A 21,026-nucleotide genomic window follows, 5' to 3' on the forward strand; every position below is an offset into this window, starting at 1 on the left:
TTCCTTGTTTGCTCTCTAGGCCACCAGAGCCTGCTTGTTTCCCACATCTCCCTTCCATCGTCTGCGACACATGAGCACTTTTAGCCCCATGGTTATGAACTAGCATTCTTCCTTCCTGGTCATCTCTGTTTTCCCCTCCAAGACTGTGGTACAACATGAGCCATGATATACTCAGGAAATACATTCTTGTTTCTGATACTTCTCTGCACGTTTCCTTTATGTTTGTCTTCTCCAAGTCGGCTACTCAGAAAACTCATTGGCTTCTTGCCCTCAGCTTGGCCCACTGAACCCTGGAGTCAGGCTCCAGCCTTTCTGTTTTTACAACAAAGGACAGCCTGCATACAGAGCTCTGAACTACAGGATCCCAGGATGTTGTAGCAACATGGAGAATAAATTAAACCATTAAGAAACGGGAGCTGCTAAAGCACACTCAACTGAGCACTTTGTTGCTGTGAGCTGTTGCTTCAGAGTACAAGCTGAGTACAAGAAAAAGAGCAGTCTCTCTACTAAAACTAGGGAAAAACAATAGACTAACTCACAGAGCTTGTTAGGAACAGGAGAGTCAATTTTCTAAATGTGCCATGCAGTCTGCTTTGTGATAACTTTCTAAGTCTCTATTCTCCCATTTAATACCCCACTTTAATGAAGACCTCACATAACACTTCTACTCTGCTCCAGCCTCCTTGCATTATAATCTTCATAAACTCCTTTTCCAAAGTAGCATTAAATACTTTCAGCTCTCAAAAAGACGAAGTAAATGTTATCTTTCCTGCCTTAGTGAAGCTGGAGAGCAAAAATAAGCCAATAAGGAAAAAGCAGAGGGAAGAAGCAAAAGAGTTTGCTTCAGAGAAATTTAAGAACAAGGTATGAACACTCATCCCTACTAAAATAAAAGACTAGACTGTCAGTGGCTTCATCAAGGTAAGCATTATACCCCCAAACTATACTTTTATTCCCCAAACTCCTAAACTTATCTATAGTTTTAGCATAGCACTGTAAGGCCTCAGCTGGAATACTTTTCACAGTTTTGGGCACTGCGCTTTAAGAAAGATGTGAACCAACTGGAGAGAATCCAGGCGAGAGCAACAAGAATGATCAAAGGTCCAGAAAATGTGATGTATGAGGAAAGACCAGAAGAATTGGGTTTGTTTAGACTAGAGAGAAACACTTGAGGGGAGACGTGACAACAGTCTTCAGACATGTTAAAGACTGCTGCAAAGGGGAAGGCAGACTGTTCTTTATTTCTACTCAAAGTAGGCTATAAAGCAATGGACTTACATTACAACAGTGGAGATTCAGATTAGAATTTAGGAGAATTTTTCTATTGGTTACAAGAGTTACGCCTGAGAAGATACTGCCTATGGAAACTGTGGGACCCCATTGTTTGAGGTCTAGTACAGGTATGGTGGGGTCTGCTTTGTGGCAGAGGCATGGACAGTAAGACTGGTCCAAATCCATTTCAGCTTATTTTCCCCAGTGTTAGGAATGGAGGAGAGACACTGCACGAGAACAGAAAAATTCATTCTGAATGAATTCTGAAGGAATTTGGATGAGTCTGAGCTGAGTGCTCCTTGAACAGGAGACTTGTTGCAGCCTTAGCTACAGCTAATATCACTACCTTATAACCATTACAAACTGTTCCCATTTACCACAATCAGGAAAACGTGAAAAAATAAAGTTCTGATTCTCATCTGCTCCAGAGTCTCTGGACACTATTCTGGCAGTAGAGGCTTGTGTCAAAGGGTCTGGGTGTGATTAACATCTTCAGCATTGTAAAACATACCAACCAGTGATAGATTTCTATGAACTCTGTTACACAGAAGGATTTAATACAGAAAGGGACCCAAACATGTGACACTTGGTTAGAAAGTGGAAGATTACATAATACAACATGTATTTTGGAATGAATTTACAATGAATTTTAGCTATAAAATAGAATCAAAGAAAAAACAGGTGAAACTAAGACAAATGCAGGGTAAATTGAGACAAAATGCCTGACTGATAATCCCAGAGATAACTGGGAATTTAAATTAGCACTTCTGAGATTCCTGGTTTTGATAGGTGGCCTTTTGTTTCTGTTTCTGCTTGTTTGTCTGCTTTCCATTTATAATGAAAAAAAAAAAAGGCGAGTTTGCAAAAGCCAGCTTTTTCCTCAGTTTCTTTGGTGCTTTTTGCTAAGCAGCCTTGGAGCTACAAAGGTTCACAGTCTTTCAAACATAGACTCATACCCTAGAGGTGCTTACAATGGAAAGAAGAGTCCTTAAAATAGAAGACCACATCATAGAAAATCGTATGGGATCTGGTGCCAATACATCTTCAGATGTCTCCATCCTGGTAGGGACTGTGCATGGAGAGGCCTCTCTCCTCAGAGAGGCAAAGGTCACCGGGCGCGTAGAAATACTGGTTTGGTTTGGAGCTGCTATATGTACTGGCTTCTGAGGAGAGAGTTCTGCAGAGGAGGAACTGTCTCTTTTGTTTTAATGTTTCCAGGGCACAAACTCAAGGTTTAGAAGGAGTATTGTGATACGTATATCCTCAGTCGGATGACAGAGCTTCCTCTGAAGTTGATGACAGTGTTAACAGTGATCATTTCCAAGTCCAGCTCAACAGTACGGGGACCCTTCACAGGGCGGGTCATCACCAGAGTGGCACTGATCGGTCCCGTTTGCTGTGCATAAAATAAAAGGAAACAAGTGAGATTTAAAACTATTACCTCAAGTGAGGCAACATTATGGTCGTGGTCTTTTAGCAGTCAAACTAATGCTGTTTGTTGCTGCATTGTTAGAAGCTACTGCATTTCACGGGAGAGAGCACTTCATTTGAGCATTTGGCTCCATCTCAGTTTTGCGTGCAACATCACCTTCCTCAGTCTGTAAAGCCTTTGGAAGCCCTGCACATAAAAGGAGATATTGAACATAGAAAGTGGCTATTATCCAAATGGAAAAAGACTATTAAATGGATTTAGGGTATGCACAAGCACCAATGATTTTCTGTGTGAGGTATTTTTGCGTTTGATGAAAAGAGCAGCGAACATCAAGAAAGCGCTGTGTGAACAGAGCCTGGAGAAATAATGTTTTGTGAACAGGACCAGGGTTTGTTGTATAATTGTGTACGCTAACGTTGCAAAGCCTTAGCCTCTGAAGACAGCTTTAAATAGGCGAAGGCACTTCAGAAAATCTGTCTTATAGTAAGTGGAAGCAGACCTTTGAAATATCTAGCCAGAACAATGGATTATGAGCATTTAAAGACCAGAGGTTCTGACTTTAACACCAAGTGCTGGCTGTGCCCAAACTCCCAAAAGTGACCGATGGGCACCCTCTGCTGGATGCCGGATGGGCAGGGGGCCAGGGGGCACACGGGGTGGTTTAGGGGACTCCCCACGAGTTCTTGAGTGAGCTGGCTGGTCTTTTAAAGGTCATGGAGAATGGGAGAGGTGCTGGATGACCAAGTAACAGGTGGTAGGGGAAGAGGAGACAGCCTCAAGTTGTGCCAGGGGAGGTTTAGGCTGGGTGTTAGGAAAAATTTCTTCACTGAAAGAGTGGTGAAGCACTGGAACGGGCTGCCCGTGGAGGTGGTGGAGTCACCAACCCTGGAGGTGTTCAAAAAACATGTAGATGTGGGGCTTCAGGACATGGTTCAGTAGGCATGGTGGTTTTGGAACGAGTGCTGGACTTCACAATCATTGAATTATAGAATCGTAGAATCACTAGGTTGGAAAAGACCTCTTAGATCATCAAGTCCAATCTTGTCTGTCTGTCACTAAACCATGTCCTTGACTACGTCATCTACCCATCTTTTAAACACCTCCAAGGATGGTGACTCAGCGACTTCCCTGGGCAGCCTGTTCCAGTGCCCAATGACCCTTTCTGTGAAAATTTTTTTCCTGATATTCAGTCTGAACCTCCCATAGCATAGCTTGAGGCCATTCCTCCTTGTCCTATCGCCTGTCACTTGGGAGAAGAGGCCAGCACTCTCCTTTCTACAGCCTCCTTTCAGGTAGTTGTAGAGAGCAATGAGGTCTCCCCTCAGCCTCCTCTTCTCCAGGCTAAACAACCCCAGCTCTCTCAGCCATTCCTCATAAGGCCTGTTCTCCAGCCCCTTCACCAGCTTCGTTGTTCTTCTCTGGACACGCTCCAGTCCTAGAGGTCTTTTCCAACCTAAATAATTCTATGGTCCTGTGACTGGAATCTTCACAAGGGCAAGAAGGAGAATTCGGGGAAACTGGGCCAGTGATCATGGCCTCCATTCCTGGAAAGGTGATGGAAGAACTCATTCAGGATGTCATCTCCAAGCATCTGGAGGAAAAGAAGGTTATCAGGAGCGTTCAGTATGGGTTCACTAAGGGAGAATCATGCCCAACCAATCTTCTCTGATGGCATAACTGGCTGGGTAGATGAAAGGAGAGCAATAGATGTTGTCTGCCTTGACTTCAGCAAGGCTTTTGACACTGTCTCCCACAGAATCTTCATAAGTCACCTTAGGAAGTGTGGGTTAGTTAGATGAGTGGACAGTGAGATGGACTGAGAACTGGCTGGATCGCAGAGCCCAGAGCATTGTGATTGGTGGCACAGAATCTAGCTGGAAAGCTGTAGCCAGCAATGTTCCCTGTGGGTTGATAGTTTGCCCAGTCTCTTTCAACATATTCATCAATGACCTGGATTAGAGCACATTGGGTGTCCTCAGCAAGTTTGCCATTGACACAAAACTGAGAGGAGTGGCTGCTACACTGGAAGGCTGTGCTGTCATTCAGGGAGACCTGGACAGACTGGAGAGCTGGATGGAGAGGAACCTAATGAAGTACAACAAAGGCAAGTGTAGGGTTCTGCACCTGAGGAGGATCACCAGTACAGGTTAGGGGCTGTCCTGCTGGAAAGCAGCTCTGTGGAGAAAGACCTGAGAGTCCTGGTAGACAAGTTGACTGGAAGCCAGCAATGTGCCCTCATGGTCAAGAAGGCCAGTCGTATCCTGGGGGGCATCAAGAAGAGTCTGTCTAGCAGGTCTAGGGAGATTCTCCTCCCCCTCTAATCTATCCTAGTGAGGCCCATCTGGAGTACTGTGTCCAGTTCTAGGCTTTCCAGCTCAAGAGAGACATGGCACTACTGGAGAGAGTCTATCAGAGGGCCACAAAGATGATTAGGGGACTGGAGCGGCTGTCTTACAAGGAGCGGCTAAGTGAGCTTGGTCTGTTTAGCCTGGAGAAGAGAAAACTGAGAGAGAACCTTATCAATGCTTATAAATATGTAAAGTTCGGGTGTAAAAAGGATGAAGTCAGACATTTTTCAATGATGCCCTCTTACAGGACAAGAAGAAGTGGATACAAACTGGAACACAGGTAGTTACACCTGTGTGTGAGGCAGAACTTTGCTGTGAGGGTGACAGAGCACTGGAACAGGCTGATCAGATTCTCTGGAGATGTTCAAAACCTGCCTGGATATGTTCCTGATGCAGGTGAATTTGCTTTAGCAGGGGAGCTGAACTAGATGATCTCCAGAGGTCCCTTCCAACCCAGACCATTCTGTGATTCTGTGACACAACAAATGGCTGTGTGATAAATAAATAAAACTATCAGGCTGAAGCGATGCTGGTCACTGGAGCCTTAGCATTTGGCGGATTGACCCAGATGAAGGGAAAAGGTGGGTAGGATCAGTAACAAAGATCTTGTGTGATGCAAATGATCATTCCTGGACCACTTGTCTTTTTGGGATTTTAAAACATTTTCCTTCTTTTAACAGTGGAAATCTGAGGCTCTTGGATGAAATGAGTATTGGAATCTGTCAAAATCTCTCATCCACCAGTTACTGTGATGTGTGGGGACCATTAATAGCCATTGGACATAATGTGACTGGCAAAGGCAGGTTTTGCCTTGGGTTGAAAATCAAACTTCTGAATGCCACCACCCCTGGGGGCTGCGCCTCATTCTATACAGACACTTCCCGTTGCCCCTGTGTGTCAGAGGTGCAGTGAAGATGACTGGGGAGCAGAGATGTCTTCTGAGGAAAATTCAAATTAAGAAAAAAAAGTAGTTGTGCTTTCTCTAACAATGTCTACATAAAATACGTGTTCTCAGTGAAGAAATATGTAACAAATAAAAGCAAATAATGCAGAAAGTAAATTCTTGGGACAGAGGGAGGATTTTCTGCTAACTTTTTTGTTTTCCAAGTTTTTCATTTTCCAGTGAAGAGTTTAAAAAAAAAAACAAATGAGAAATTGACTTTTTCAGCGACAAGTACTGATTGTCCATCAAATAAAAAAACTGTTTGGCACAATAACTTCTCTGGAGCATGGGAGACATCAGCTATTTTTAGACATGGGTACAGCCCTGGACTTTCCTGAACCTAATGTCTCATAAAACAAGTATGTTTTCTTTGGGTAGGTTACCTTCCTGAAATAGCCAGCAGGCCCTTCAGGTCAGTATACCGCTCTGCATGTCTGCATGTTAAAATGCCTCTACTGAAGGTTTAAAATTATATTCATTAAAAACTGAGTTCTGCTATCAGAAGGATATTCAGCTAATAAGAAGATACTCCACATTTTTTTCTCAATGAGCACCAGACTTACCCGCATGTAGAATTCCCTGCCCTCATTCCCTGATTTGATTTGGAAGATGTAATAGGCTCCAGGGTAGCGAGTCGTTGCTTGCATCTGAAAGATGTCAGAAGGCACAGACCGTCCGGACACCATATCCATCACTCTGTACAAGATGGTGAATGGCTGATCTCTGCAACCGGCGTTTTCAGCTGGACACATGCAGCGGCTAATTTTCAGAGAAAGGATTGTCATCAGAGGTTACAAATTGCTGTACTATTTGATTCTCTATACGCAAATACAGCTGCATAAATAAATAAACAACTAATGTCATCAACCAGCTAAAAGAATTAAAGACATTTGTAATGAATTTGCTCACTTTTAGTGTTCTCTGTACTGCTATTCTGGCCTACCTGTATCTCTGCCTTCTTTTTCTTGTCTTTTAGGCCAAAACATCTTGGCATTCTTTGTCTCCTTAGATCACTTGAAAATCTGTAGTTTCTTTAAAACAGCTCTGTGGCTGTAGCAGTACCCTGTACATGTTTGTTCTGGTAGCAATTTAAACTGAACTGTTCCCAAAATAATGTTAGTTGTTGGATCATTTCACTGATGGTATTGCGTAAATGTTGTATTCTTTGTTTAACAGTCTTTTTTATACTACGTGAAAACATACAGTGAGACATCCTGGGTCAAACCAAAGCTCTAGCATCAAATGTAGAGCCCTAAGTAAGAACAGAATAGCAAGCCAAGCGTATGGCACTTCCACCAACATCCTCCAGTCGTTTGGGATTCTTGAAACAAAGATGTCTTCTGTATATTCATTAGCTGTTAATGTGTTTCATATCCATCAGCTTGTTCAGCTTCTCCTTACACCCACAGGAATGTTTGGCAACCACGACTGCCTGTGGCCAGGAGTTCCACAGCCCCCTTCATCTCTCTCTGCACTGCGCTTTGTTGACTTTGATGCTCCCAGCATTTATATCAAAAGGAGAGCATCCAGTCAGTCTCTGCTTAACTTCCTCACACAACTCATGGTTTTATATTTGACTCTGTTCATGGCTGAAGAGTCCTAACTTTGTTGTTTCTCACAAGGAAGCTATTCCATATTTTTGATCTTTCTCATTGCTCTTTAGGAACCTTTGTCCAGTTATATTTCTTTTGAGAGGAGGGGAAGGAGAGGGGAAGTCTCAAGGAGATGAGTACACAATGGCACATGCTTTAAGGATATTCTCTACCTATTAATACCTCAAATTCAGATTGCTTTTCTGACTTCTAGTAAGTACTGCAAATCATGGAACTATCAGTAGCAACCATTAGATCTCAGCTTGGATGGATTATGATCAGATCAGTGCTCTTTATTTAATTTATGAATTTTGGATTATCTTTTTACTTTACATTCAGCTACATCAAATTTCACCTGCCATGTCTTATTGCACAGACGTTGAGACTTATTCTGCAATTCTTTTCTGCCTACGCTTTTCTCTACTGTCCTCATGCTCTTGCAGACTTTGCCCATCTTACACTTTATCTTTTTTCTATCTTATAGTTTATCCTTTTTCCAAGGCTACTTATAAATACGTTGGACAAAGTAGGTCCAGCTGAGACCTCTGCAGAACTTCACTATGAAAGCTGACTCTTTAATACTATACTCTGTTTGAGTTTATGTTTCAGCCTCTTATTCTTCTGTGCCAGACATCTCTCTTACTTACAGCTGCTTAATGTTCATAATGACCTTATGTGAGGTTCTTTTCTGAAGCCTTTGGAAACCTGAAGAGACACATGCTGCTGATTTCTTCAGAGAACTTTATTAAAGTTGTGAGGCAGGGTGTCCCTTTATAAAAGCCATGTTGGGGACCTTACTGGAAAAGAATTGGGTCTTTTTGCTTGTGTTTTCTATAAACTCCACTGACACTAATTTCAGACTGTCCATCTGGCATGTGCCCTATAAAAAGGATTTTGGCATTACAAACACCCAATTCCTTCCACAGAAACTATAGATGCAAGGAATTTGTTTGGCTTTTATACTGACCACTTCTATACATATGCTACAAATTAAATGTAGTCACATCTAGGCATGAGCCAAAGCCACCAAACACAAAGCTCAGAGATCAAGAGTTTGGATGCAAGCTGATCTGCGGGGACTCTATAGTTAGACTCTGGGAAGTTTAGGTGCAGAGACATCATATAGCCCAACTTCCAGTTTCAGACTGTACCACCACTGAAGGTAGGTAAACCCAAAACCAGAAGAACAGAGTGTATCCTCTCCTCAGCTGCCCTAGTTCAGAAAGCAATATAAAGACATGAATAAATTATAATGGAAAGAAGATGATTCTTCATCACTTGCCCTTCTATAAAGTCTACCAAGCAATCCTAAGTAATCTGGTTTAGTGCAAACACTATGGATGAAATTATTTGGGAGGAAAATACAGAGATCTGTCTGGAGCTGAAATATTTTGAGCCCCAGACAAGTACCTATAAAAATGTAATAGAAACAGACAATTTTTGGAAATGTGGGGGTTTATAATTTTTCTTGCTCAAATAATTCCAAATTTAGTAACAGTGTTAACAGCCCAATCCAGAAATACCCAATTTCTGGACAAGGCAAATGAGTCTGTGGACATTTTGGTACATTTAACCTTAAACAAGTAGGAAACTACTTCCATCCTGCTATAATTATCATCTAATGTTTTTAAGTACTTCCTAGACAAAGGCTAGTTAATATTTACAGGAAATACTCATACGAACAAAAAGGCAGCATTTGAGCTGTTACTAATATACTAATGTCTCTTATTACATTACAAAACTTGCTATTTTCTCTACGCACTGATAAGTGTTTTTTCATCTAACTTCCTCCACATTGGAGTATCGTATTGTATCATATCGTATCGTATCGTGTAAACTGGTAAGGAATTGTAATTTATTATTTTTATAAAGCACACCAATGGTAAATGCAGCATGTATATATAGCTCTCTAGACACATTTCATGGCTGTGTGGCAAAAATATAGCTTAATTGCTTCACTCTAGATATGGTTCACACAGACAAAATTTGCTCTTGTGGCTGTGGGTATGTTACTCACTTTTCATTAATCTGGATATAAGGATCCTCGCATCTTACTGGGTCTAAACATTTATATTCTCCTGGGATATTGAAACATGTTTGCTGTGGAGTACAGGTGAAGTTTCTGGTTTCACATTCATTGATATCTAAAACAAGAAATGAGAAAGGCTAAAGCAGCAAAATATGTGCAAGACATCACTCTTACAAACTGGTTTCCATCTTAAGGAATTGCCCAAAATGCACAGCAATCTTACACCATGAGAAGTGGCCTTTTGATAATTGGCCCTTTTTTTAAGATCAGTTTCTACTCCATTCATTTCTGTTTATTGGAGTGTTCCCATATGTTAAGTGCATAGAAAAGAAACTGACTGCTAAAGCTCTCTGACCTTAGACAATGGGAAAACTAGAGAGCAACGTACAGCAGAGAGGAGAGCATCTGAGGGCTTTCCAGTGTAGCTGTTTCCTAATCAGTAAAATCTTACTTACATCGACACAACCAACTGACCTCAGCGGGACTATTCATGTGATGACGTTCTTACCAGAATTATATAATTGGCCCCTATGAGTAATTCACTGTGCAATGCCAAAAGCAAGCATCTCAGTGCTTGAAAACCTCTTTCCAAACACGGAACCTATTTTCTAGGCCCCTTGGGTTCTAATCGGCACAGGAATGTTCTCACCTTGGCAGCTTCTGCTATCATCAAGCAAGTTATAGCCTGAAGGGCAGGTACAGTAGTAAGAACCAGGTGCGTTCACACATTCATGCTGGCAGAGGAACTCTGAGAAGCTGCATTCATCCATATCTGCAGTGGTAAAATAAAGTTTAGTGTCTATGGCTTTAGTCAAAAGAGCAATCCCACAGAGCCATGGCCATCCAGAAAACATGCCCACCCTCCAGCTCCCTAGAGCTCTGTAGCAACCTTGTAAAATGCTGTACAACAAAGTCAGTTAAACATTTTTCTTCTAGGGAAACCAAAGTTGCTCTGGGGCTTTTATGTATTCATTTTTTTATCTTATTTTCAAATACCTGTCACCAGTTGTCCATGTTTTCAGTCCTGTTTTACGTCAGAGATAGAGCTACTCCAACAACAAAGCTGTGACTGCAATTTCAAAGGAGACACTTTGCAGTGGTTTTCTTCTCTTTTCTTTCTTTCTTTTTTTCTGGAGAGCAAATTTCCCTTTTCCAGGGCCACATGGGTCCCAGCATAACTCCTTGCAGCCAGCCCCGGCTGTTTTGTGTTTCTTAACCTCTAGGCAGTTACTTCCAAGGCATTCCAGCAAGACTGCAGAGCTCATTGCAGCTTGGGTCAGACCTACTGGAAGGCCTAGACATGTCCCAGATAGCCAAGAAGCTAAGCAGTCTGTCAAATCTCTGACTGAAAGCTGAAATTGTACTCTTTTCCCTTTGCACTTATGAATTGACCAGTCGTCGTATTCTGCAGAACTATGGTTAAGTGAGAAAGAGCTGCACATGGAGGCATGGCTGACTGAGGGGAAAACTCATGCAAAAGCACTAGAGGGGAAAACACATGTGACGACTGAGGGAGGCTGCAGTTAATCATTTCCTTATTTCGCTGTCCAGAGGAAGAAAGAAACAAAAGCCAGAGCTGAAGCCAGGAACTCCCAAGTTCTTATTCCCAGCTCCTACATGTTGACTCTCCCAGGCAAATCACTTTTACTCCTCAGACTGAATTTCCCTTTTGTCTAAATTGGACTCAGTCCATTTGTCCACTTTTGGTGTTTTCTGCAGATGGATTGGAAAGTATTTGAAATCCAAACATGTTAAAGTGGCTTTATGGTTGCAACCACATTATCAAAAGGGAGATGAAAGGAACGCTACACCTGCATAGTTATAGTCTTGTCATTGTGTGACTTGCCGCAATGAGTTTGTTGGAAAAAAACACCTTCCTGGCAAAACATGGACCACAGGCTGACTCTGTAAAGGGACTGAGATATTATCCACCTTCTCAAGGTGTCCTAGCCCAGTGCTCCAGCACATCAGATTAATATAACCTGTGCTCAGGTGCTGTCAAGATCTGGAGGGACTTAAAGCCCCAAATATCCTACATTTCTGCTGCTGAGCCCACATAGGACAGACACATCTTTGCTGTTCCTAAACACTTCTGGCATTCTGCTCACTATCCACAGAGAACAAGATGGTTGGCATTTCAGAGCACACCTAACCAAGAGAAGAAGAGATCCGTTATTAGAAAAAAATGCCCGTGTTGGGAAAGCCAGATAGAAATCTCTGTCTCTTTCCTTGAACTGAGACAGAGACATCTCCCATGTTCAATGTAAGCTGGCTGCTAGGCCATGGACTAATACACTGGCTCTTGAACTACATCTGAATCCCGGGTGTCTCATAGGAGTCTCCTCCTAACCAGACATCCCTTTGTGAGCCCCAGCGATGTCTAGTGACTGCTTGTGAATTGAAAAAATACTCATCCAGAGAAATCTGACCTGCTTTAAGAAGCATTTTCTTGCACAGAATTGTAAAGAAAAGGTCATCTGCTCTAAATCTGGGTAGTGGAAAGTCCTTTTTGTTGGCTTAATTCCTAGACATGAATGAGACTCAAGCACCACCTCCTCTGTCATCATTTTGTAGTGGCAACGTTTGTGGGCATTGCATTGAACTTAACTGGTTCTGGCCCTCAATTAACTCAGGAGAACGTAAAAACCTGTGGGAGTTTAACCTAGAGGCAGAAACTCTATTAGAAAGCAAAGAGCTTAGGTGCTGCAGCTCTGAACATTAACAGCATAAGGCACTTTAGAGATTTAAGACTTTGTTCTTTTCTTTATAGTATAAAGAGGTTTGCAGGGAAGAACCGCTTTTGAAACAGTAATCTATACACTTACTGCATAGCCCATCTCTCAGAAACAACGTTACATCTGTTTACTGTAAATTAAAAACCAAATATTTTCCAGTGGTTTTTTCCTTCCAAGAAATATTGGCTGCATTCTCTAATTTTGTCAGGCTGTGGGAACATTAGGCACAGAAATAATTTGTGCCTTCAATTAAAATAAAGCAATAAAATAAAAACAAAAACAAGAGAGGAAAATGCTCAGTGACATAAGCACAGTTTCTTCTGCAATGTGCTGAACAGATTAGCAATTGCTGTTCTAAGAAACCATATATTTTTTCTGAATTGTGGCCAAAGCCATACAGGATAAACTGGGGAAGGCTTCATGCAGAAGTGTGGAGTTGTAAAAGCAAGAGGACTACATGCATTCAACAGACAACTGGAAAAATGCTTTATATAAAGTGTTTCTTTAATCATGGAGGAATGTTCTAGGACAGTCTCTGCCCTATTTGCTTCAATAAAGCTTCCTGTTCAGCATTTAGAAAGCATTTTATTATATTTTGCTGTTATCTCAGAGCTTTTTAATGTCTGGCTCATTTCTTTGAAACCATTTGCATCCCCCCTCCATTGTGCTTTTCTGGGTATTTGCTGTGTGCTTTAACTGAAAAGATATAGGAGTTACAGCTATGCTGCTCTTAACCATGGACTAAGGTGAAAAAACTTTTAAAAAAGCCTGTACAAAACAATACAATGGAAGAAGAAAACTTAATAAAATTAAAGAAACTAAAACAATAAATAACTAAAGACAGTTACCACTGCAGTTAACTCCATCAGCTTCTAGTTCATAGCCAGGTTCACAGCGGCAGAGAAAAGAGCCGTAGGTATTGACACAGGTCTGAGTGCAAGGATTTTCACTTGTACATTCGTTCAGATCTACGGGAAACCAATGCCCAATGCATCAGTGACTTGTCCCCAAACTCTATTTTCAATTCATTACTGTAAAGCATTTCAAGGAGATTAGATGTGCAGCCAGAATTATTTGTTCTGAAACAATATAACCAAGTAAGTACTGTTTATTGGGATTCAGGCTGATGCCTGGAAATAGCACGTTGGAAACAAAATGTGTGGAAGTGAAGCAGTTCAGGAATGCCTTCAATCAAAAAAAATAACATGGAAAATGGGGATTAGATATTACAAATGCTTCTGTTTTCATCTTGCAGTTTTAAAACCATTGAACTGATTTTGTCATAACAGACCTGCGAAAATATGCACCAGGATGTACTCAAGGAAGATAATGCAATGAGGAATGGTCCATATGGAAACTCGGGGCTATGACAAAACCAATTTTTTTTTCCTTATAGGACATTAACATTTTCTGGAGAGTCCTCACGTCATTGTCACAGACCATTCCCTGCAGCATGTGGCAAGATGCTCCATGCTTAGCTAGAAAGAGGCTTTAGGAAGAGCTTGTGTTGACTTTGATTCAGGTAGCCCATCACAGCAAAAGGTGGTCTAATGCTCAGGACCCAAGTCTGGAGCTTGGGAGCCTCAGATATAATTTGCTGATCTGACAGAGTTTTTCTGTCTCAAATGGGCCACATAGCCTCAGATTTTAAAAGTAACTTCTGTACCTAAACTCTCTGTAATTAAAGAGAATTGTGTAAATCTATATTTTAGGGGACTTGGGCCTCTGTGCATATTTCTTTTGGTACACTGATCGTATTGCAACTGTACCCCTCCAAGGTACTGTGATGCTACAGAAATATCTTAGGCTGACAAACCTATGAGCACTTTCCAAAGCAATGTTGGAAAAATTACTTTTATTTTAAAAACAGAGCAAGTTTTAAGGGGTTGTGATGAAAGATTTCAGTCATAATTTAGCATATACTGTACCTTGGCATGATCTTCCATCGTCATTGAGGGTAAAGCCTGGGTTGCATGTGCAGGAGTAGGAACCAGGCACATTGGCACAGAGCTGCTGGCAGTAGCCGTAGCGACATTCATCTATATCTATGGGAAAGATGGAAAGTAGAGTTGTCTGCATTTTCACATGCAGGGACAAAGCAGCACATGCATTGAGTTAACAGTACCAATAACAGCATATTGGTTGCAGATCTAACAGCCAGTCTTCCCAGTGTTCAGACCCAGAGTTATACATTATTCTACCCAAAAGAATTCAGTAACATGTTTTTATCCACAGCTGATGTCTCTCAGTATGTCCAATAAACTGATGGTCATTGCTGCAATCTTCAGTTTAATGTGATGTCATCAGGAAGCCCAGAGTCGGTCCCTTTAAGCAGTTACCTCAAAGCATACACAACAGCTGGCACAACCCATCAACACAAGCACAGACAACACTCTGGCAAATTTTTGTAAGAATCAAGGCAGAAATCTTTTTTACCTCCATTTATAGGGAAGCTACTCACTAGAAGAGCAAGAATTGTTTGTTAAGAAATATTTCTTTTTTTTTAGACAGGGTATTCTTTACAGACTTTGTTTTCCAATAATCACATTCACATTTTATATGGATTTTTAACTGATAAGTTATAAACTCTAAAATAAATAGTATATTTACTGCCAATATAGCAGTTTGGGCTGAATTGCAGAATTAAAAATACACACAACTGACTGTTGTAAGCACAAGAAAACACTGTAAGATATGTATAACATGCTGTAAGATATGTATAAAGTGCTAGAAGAATTTTGCTCTTGGCCCAAGAGCTGGAATGAAATATCTGGAGTAGTTGTCCTTTCCAAGGCTTTACACTTCCTTTGGTATCAACTGGCTTTTGATTATGGAGATATTTTTATGTCTGCTCTCAAAGCTTTGCATCCTTCCAATGATGCTTCTAAATATCAAGTTCCTGTTTAGATTTTTCTCATGGGCCATTCAAGTAAGATTTCAGAGCAAGTCTTACTGCTCCTTCAGTGCTCACCCCTGCTGATCTGAAGAGCCATTGCAATGACAGCAGATGGGAAGCAGGTACTGGAAGATGCTCTCTGTATAATTGCTTACTGTAAATATGGCCATGGTGGAATGGCTTGTTGAAACAGCATATTATTCTCTTTTTTCCCCAAAAAAACTTTAAAACAGAACTATGTATAGAGAAAAAACATGATTATGTAAAAGCCTGGGAACAAGTTGGAAAAATAACAAATACTTTCTGACTAAAGTCTCCCACAAGGAGGGAGGGTTCTGAATATCCATCCCTAGGACTCTCAAGGGAGTATCAAGTAATAGCAAAATGATAACCCACAAAAATGAGATCATTCAAATAAATGCTTCCTCAAGGAGTCTGCTTTGAAAGAATGGTGCCTGCACTCATTTTCAGCAATGTGGAGGATCTCAATTGAGTTTACTGGAAATTGTGTGTGCTCTGTACTGAAAGACAGCTCATCCAGCTTCCCAAAACTTCAGAAAGTTGCAGTATCTGAATCAGATCTTCTACGATCTTCATATTCTTCCCAGCAGGCCTGCAGTGTCTATCTAATTCTATTTCCTGTTAAACTAGTCTTGCATGGGTCTAGTTTGATGCAGTTCTACAGATGTGAAGCTAAGTTTGTGCAGTAGAGGACCAAGTACGTCATCTCCAGTCAGCTTGCCAAAAGGAGCAAAGCAGGGAGGCACAGGTTTTTGTGAAATGACCCCCACTGTAGGTTCCAACACATGTGATAATAAAAATGACAGGGTTCTCCCTATGGTTCACATGTAAACAAATAAATTTGCATGAATTCCAGCTGTTCATTGTTTATTAGCTAGATTGGCTGCTGCCTATTTTTGTGGTAAATACTAAGAATGTGTTGGGAAACTGAATTCTGAAACGAGTGGAACATTTATGTGATATGGTAATACCATAAAACCAACAATGTTGTGAATCTGCTGTATAAGTAGTTACATCCTGCAATTCAAGTTTATGTTGTTGGCCTCGCTGGGGAAGTTTTGCCATAGAAAGTCTCAGGAAACCATTCTAAAAATGTTAGGTCTTGTAAATATTCTGTCTGTGTAAAATAGGAAGGAAGTTGATACTCAGTTTTACAATTAAGAACTTTATTTCCCACAGTATTCTAAATAGCAAGATAACTCAAATGCCAGGATCAGCTACAGTACGTACACCAGCAGTAGGCTTGGCCCAAATCCTGCAAAATAAGCCACTGGTTTTAAGTAAATTAATATCCCATTTCACTGACACAATACATTAGATTAAACACATGCTTTGGCTTTTGCAGGAGTATTATGTTGAGAGTGTTACATTTTTAGGATAAGAACTTTTATAGAGCTTCTTCTTGTGGGTTGGTCATGTAGACTGGCTCCTCTTGTATAAATTTACTGGGGCACTTACGATAATAGAAGCGTAACTTTTTGTAACTGTGGTTTAGTAATAAAAAAGCCTGTCTCTAAAAACCCAGCACTCTGATTACACTACGTGGTCTTAGCAAAAGTAATTTCTCCAAGGCCAATGGAAAGTACAGAAAGCTGAGACTTCTGACACTTAGGAAAAAATATTATGACTCTAAATGCAATTTGCTTTTAGCTTTTTGCATTGCCTTTTAATAATCCACCCCATGGTCATTAAAGTGGGCAACACTGGGATGTCATTGCCTGTTTTAAATGGCATAAGCAGATACTCAAATCAATTCAGCAATGCATCCTCTTCAGTTCTCTGGTATATCCATAAAGCAGTAAAGTACTTTAGATCCATGTCCAAATCCTGAATGCTGCACACAACCCTTTAGTTTGAGCTGTAACTGGGAGAAGTAGATGGGTAACACAACAGTGTAGAGCAGAATCCTCCTCCCTGCCCTTCCTCATCCCTACACAATCACACATGCCTATACAAGCCCTAGCAGAAAATTTTTTCCCCCAAGAGAAGAGGAATTGTCAGAGATTTTGGAACAAGGGTCTTGGAGGCATCATATCCCAGGAGAACTAAAAGACAGTGACTCCCCAGAGCAGCTGTGACTGCACAGACCCAACTTGGATAAGACTCAGCTCTGTTCCTGCCAGGTGAGTTACACAGCAGCTGTTTGCAGTAGTTTGGAAAGCAGCCCCGAGTCAGTCCTTCACTGGAATTGGTACTTGGGAGGAGAAAACTGGAAAAAGAACTGGAGAAGTTCCAGGGATGAATGGGCAGGGAAAGCCCATTCTCCTTCCAGCAGAGGTGTTGTGACAGGACAGTTCAGCTCCACAGAGCTGGCAGGCAAACTGAGGTGAAAAAAAAATAATGAGCAAACTTTAAAAAAAGACATAGTTGTATCCTATTTGCTAGGTCCTATCTGTGCACCTAAAATTAACAAGTACTGCATCATCCCATGGGCATGTCACGTCAGGGGAATGGGCTGCAGGAGAGGGGAGCTGGAAGGTTTTCCCATGCTGTTTGTTAAGGGATGGCTGAGCTAAAGGATAAACCAGACACTGCTGCAAGGAAAATAAAACTGAAATAAAACTATTTGGAAGCTACCGAAATGGCACCCAGTTCACAGGTAGTTTTTTTCTCACCCCTAAGCAAAAGGGTCAGTTGAATCCAGGGATTTACTGGCCTGTTTCTTGGTATAAAATACTGATCCCTTTGGATCCAGACTGTCATGATTTGGAAAGAACAGGTCTGTTTGGGAACAGATTTTTTGTACACATGTCTGTGTCTGATATTATAAGAAAGGGAACCCTTCAGACTGGGAATGTCAAAATCCCACAGGTAACATGGATGTTACTCATATGGCATTTACATCTACATTTTTGTTCTTTGAGGCAGTCTCTCTGCCAAGCATGCGGTTGGCACTTACAAAGATGGAAGATGGTTTCCATGTAGCTGAAGGTTTAACCACCTACTTGACCAAGATGCCCAGTGATGGTATTTCAGCTATTCACAGGTAAACAAGAGACATACACAAATCTCATACTGTGTGAGGTTTTTACCTAAACACTGGCCTTCTAGCAGCCAGTAGCCTTCAGTGCAGGAACAAGTATAACCCCCCTCAGTATTTATGCAGATCTGGGTGGGGTTACACTGGTGAGAATCTGAAGCACATTCGTCCACATCTGCAAAACAGAAATACAGCAAGAAAATATTAGACATGGCAACAACAGAAGATTGCTCACAGGGGCTTGCACTCATGATGTGTGCCTTGGGTCTGTGTGAGGAACCAAAGTGTGGTGGTTTAGAGAGAATAACCATAAACTGAAACGAAGTCATAAGAGTGAATGTCTGAGGGCAGTGAGAACTGAGGGTGCTCACCAGGTCTCTCCGTTTTGCAGATGACACAGTGTCTCTCAGAGCTCCTCAAGAAGGGGATTGCAGTACCTTGAGTTTTTTATTAATTCCACATTTGCTTTGTCACTGAACTGCAATTTCCATGCTACGGGGCAGTGTGCAGCCCCAGGGAAAGGCTGCTGGAGGGGCTATATAACCCCACTGTGGAGTAAGAGATGAACAGGAGTTTGAGATGTACAAACACAACCCAGACATGAAAAATTTACTTCCTCCCCCCATCAACACAGATTATATCACTGTAATTTTTCTGACAGAGGGTTCAACCAAAATCAACCTTTACCTGACAAAAAAAATGTATAGTTCCCTGGAATCAATTTCCTGACAATAAAACTATTTTCTTTTAAATTTTTTTACCATCCTTACTGTTTTTAATGTATTTGGCCTTTTATTACAAACCTTTAGGGTGTTTTTGTTGTGGGTTATTATTATTTTTTTTGCAAGAGAGGTGAATAGCGTTCCTACATTTATATAAGCCAGGACACTTGAGCCTAACTGATTAAAAATGCCTTTCAGAGTCATAAGTTCAATTTGAATCCTTCCTTGCTCAATCTCTTCCCTGAGGTTTCTGGCGTCGCATTTGCCTCTAGATGTCAGAAATGGAAATAGCAAAAGATAAATTGTGTCATTTTTTCAGCCAACTCAGATTTCTATGTTTTATTTATTGATACCTAAGCTATTTTTTATTGTAGCATACTGTGCACTGGCCTTTGCTGAAGTACTATGTCATCCGAGCAATGCTACTCTCTTGATCCCTCCTCGATTCTCATTAATCCAGACTTCATTGTGTCACAACTGAACACATTGGGCTGGAACAGGCAGCAGAGGGCAGGAATTATGCCTCAGCATCTGCCCCTGAGGCACCTAGGACAGCCAGTCAGCTGCAAAATCCCAGCAGACATGAAATAACTGACCCAATCTAGCACAGCAGCGTATCTAATATGTTTGGATATGCAAACTAATACATACATATTTTGTATAGGGAGAGAGTCTAGAGTTTTTATCTTGCCAACGTCTGTACCAAAGCAATTTATGGTGAGTCAAAGTTGGTAAGATAACAAGAGTGACACAATTGGAGGTAATTAACTCTGTCAGAAATTGTTTCCCATGTATTTATTGGCCAGATGAATGTTGGCAAAATGGTTGGGGAAGTGGGAAAGGGGTAAGATAACAAGTCTAGGCCGTATAAGTACATAGACATGTTGTTCAGTCCAGCTAGGGCTTCTGTGCTTGGGCTAAAAATTCTGGATCCTCCCTTCATACAATGTAGCACACATAACTGGTAGCATTTGAGCTTTATATTTTATCTAATAATAAATTTAATAAAAATTACATCAACGTTTTCTAAATGAAAAAGCTTCCTTTTTGTCATGTTTGCTTATTGCTTTAGGAGTTGACCTTGGGATCTGGACAATTCTTCCATTTCTATCCTACCACAAGCTTAAGAAGAAGAGTTCAATTTTCCGTGCTCCTTGCTTCCTGTAATATTAAGAGGTGAAGCACAGTGGAGATAGAATGAGGGTCAGAGTCCTACCATCATGTTTGGTAGTGATGCTGTTTGAAGACTACAGATCCTCCACGGTCTTTACTGCTTCTTTCTTGCAGGGATACAACAAGCATTTTTCATTAAGAAGTAGCAGGTGGCTACAGTAAAAGTTTTGTTCCTGAGTCATCTTTCTAGCAGTTGCATGAGCAGTGGTACAATCAGTCCAGAAAACTGAGGCACTGATCCTCTTTTCTTTGCTATCTACCAAGCAGTCTTCTTTGCTTTCTCTCTGTCTTCACCTTTTGTGGCAGTGTTGGAGACATACTTCCACTTTTACAATGAAGCCTACCCCAGAAAACCTGAACAATGTGAAGTTGTTTGAGCAGAACACCTTGACTTCCTGCATTTTATACTGAATAATACTTCACTGACTTCATTAATGAAGTTTTACGCAACCATGAGGTATAAACAGCTTTACTAGTAGCATCTAATCTTTTTGCTTAGGCCTGAGCATGCACACCTGGTTCTACACCACATGTCTCTGGCTTTCTCTCAAATTGTCCATTACCATGCTGCACCATTAAACTCTGACAGACCCAGCCAGTGCAATCAAATCAATTATTTTTGGCAAGTAGCCTTCTCAGTTCAAACTGATAGTATGATCCCAGCCTGTCTGGCAGGGGTCATTTACATTACATGGGCTCACTAAGTGAAAACTGATATTTGCACACTGAGAAAAATATCGGTGCAACAACTGGCTAAACATTAGGTACCCTCTTGAAGACTAACAGAGCTCAAAGACAGAGGGTGCCTTGCTGAGCCCATTTACACAGTGTGACGTACAGTAAGAAGAACTGGTGTGGTTGATAAGTTGAAGCTAGACATTTT

General features: G+C 41.2%; 1 protein-coding gene across 1 annotated transcript in view; it reads right to left on the reverse strand.

Annotated features, from left to right (window-relative positions):
• Positions 1 to 1,808: 1,808 nt before the first annotated feature.
• Positions 1,809 to 21,026, reverse strand: part of FBLN5 (fibulin 5) — a 50,100-nt gene continuing 30,882 nt past the window's right edge. Inside the window, exons 5-11 of the mRNA XM_069858734.1 lie at positions 18,301 to 18,423; positions 14,280 to 14,396; positions 13,200 to 13,319; positions 10,266 to 10,388; positions 9,605 to 9,731; positions 6,559 to 6,754; positions 1,809 to 2,668 (exon numbers count right to left, since the gene is read on the reverse strand). Coding sequence (XP_069714835.1) covers positions 2,507 to 2,668; positions 6,559 to 6,754; positions 9,605 to 9,731; positions 10,266 to 10,388; positions 13,200 to 13,319; positions 14,280 to 14,396; positions 18,301 to 18,423 — 968 coding nt within the window. The 3' untranslated portion in view covers positions 1,809 to 2,506. The remainder of the gene's footprint in view (positions 2,669 to 6,558; positions 6,755 to 9,604; positions 9,732 to 10,265; positions 10,389 to 13,199; positions 13,320 to 14,279; positions 14,397 to 18,300; positions 18,424 to 21,026) is intronic.

Source organism: Phaenicophaeus curvirostris, chromosome 5 (assembly GCF_032191515.1).
Source record: "Phaenicophaeus curvirostris isolate KB17595 chromosome 5, BPBGC_Pcur_1.0, whole genome shotgun sequence".
NCBI classification, from domain to species: domain Eukaryota; kingdom Metazoa; phylum Chordata; class Aves; order Cuculiformes; family Cuculidae; genus Phaenicophaeus; species Phaenicophaeus curvirostris.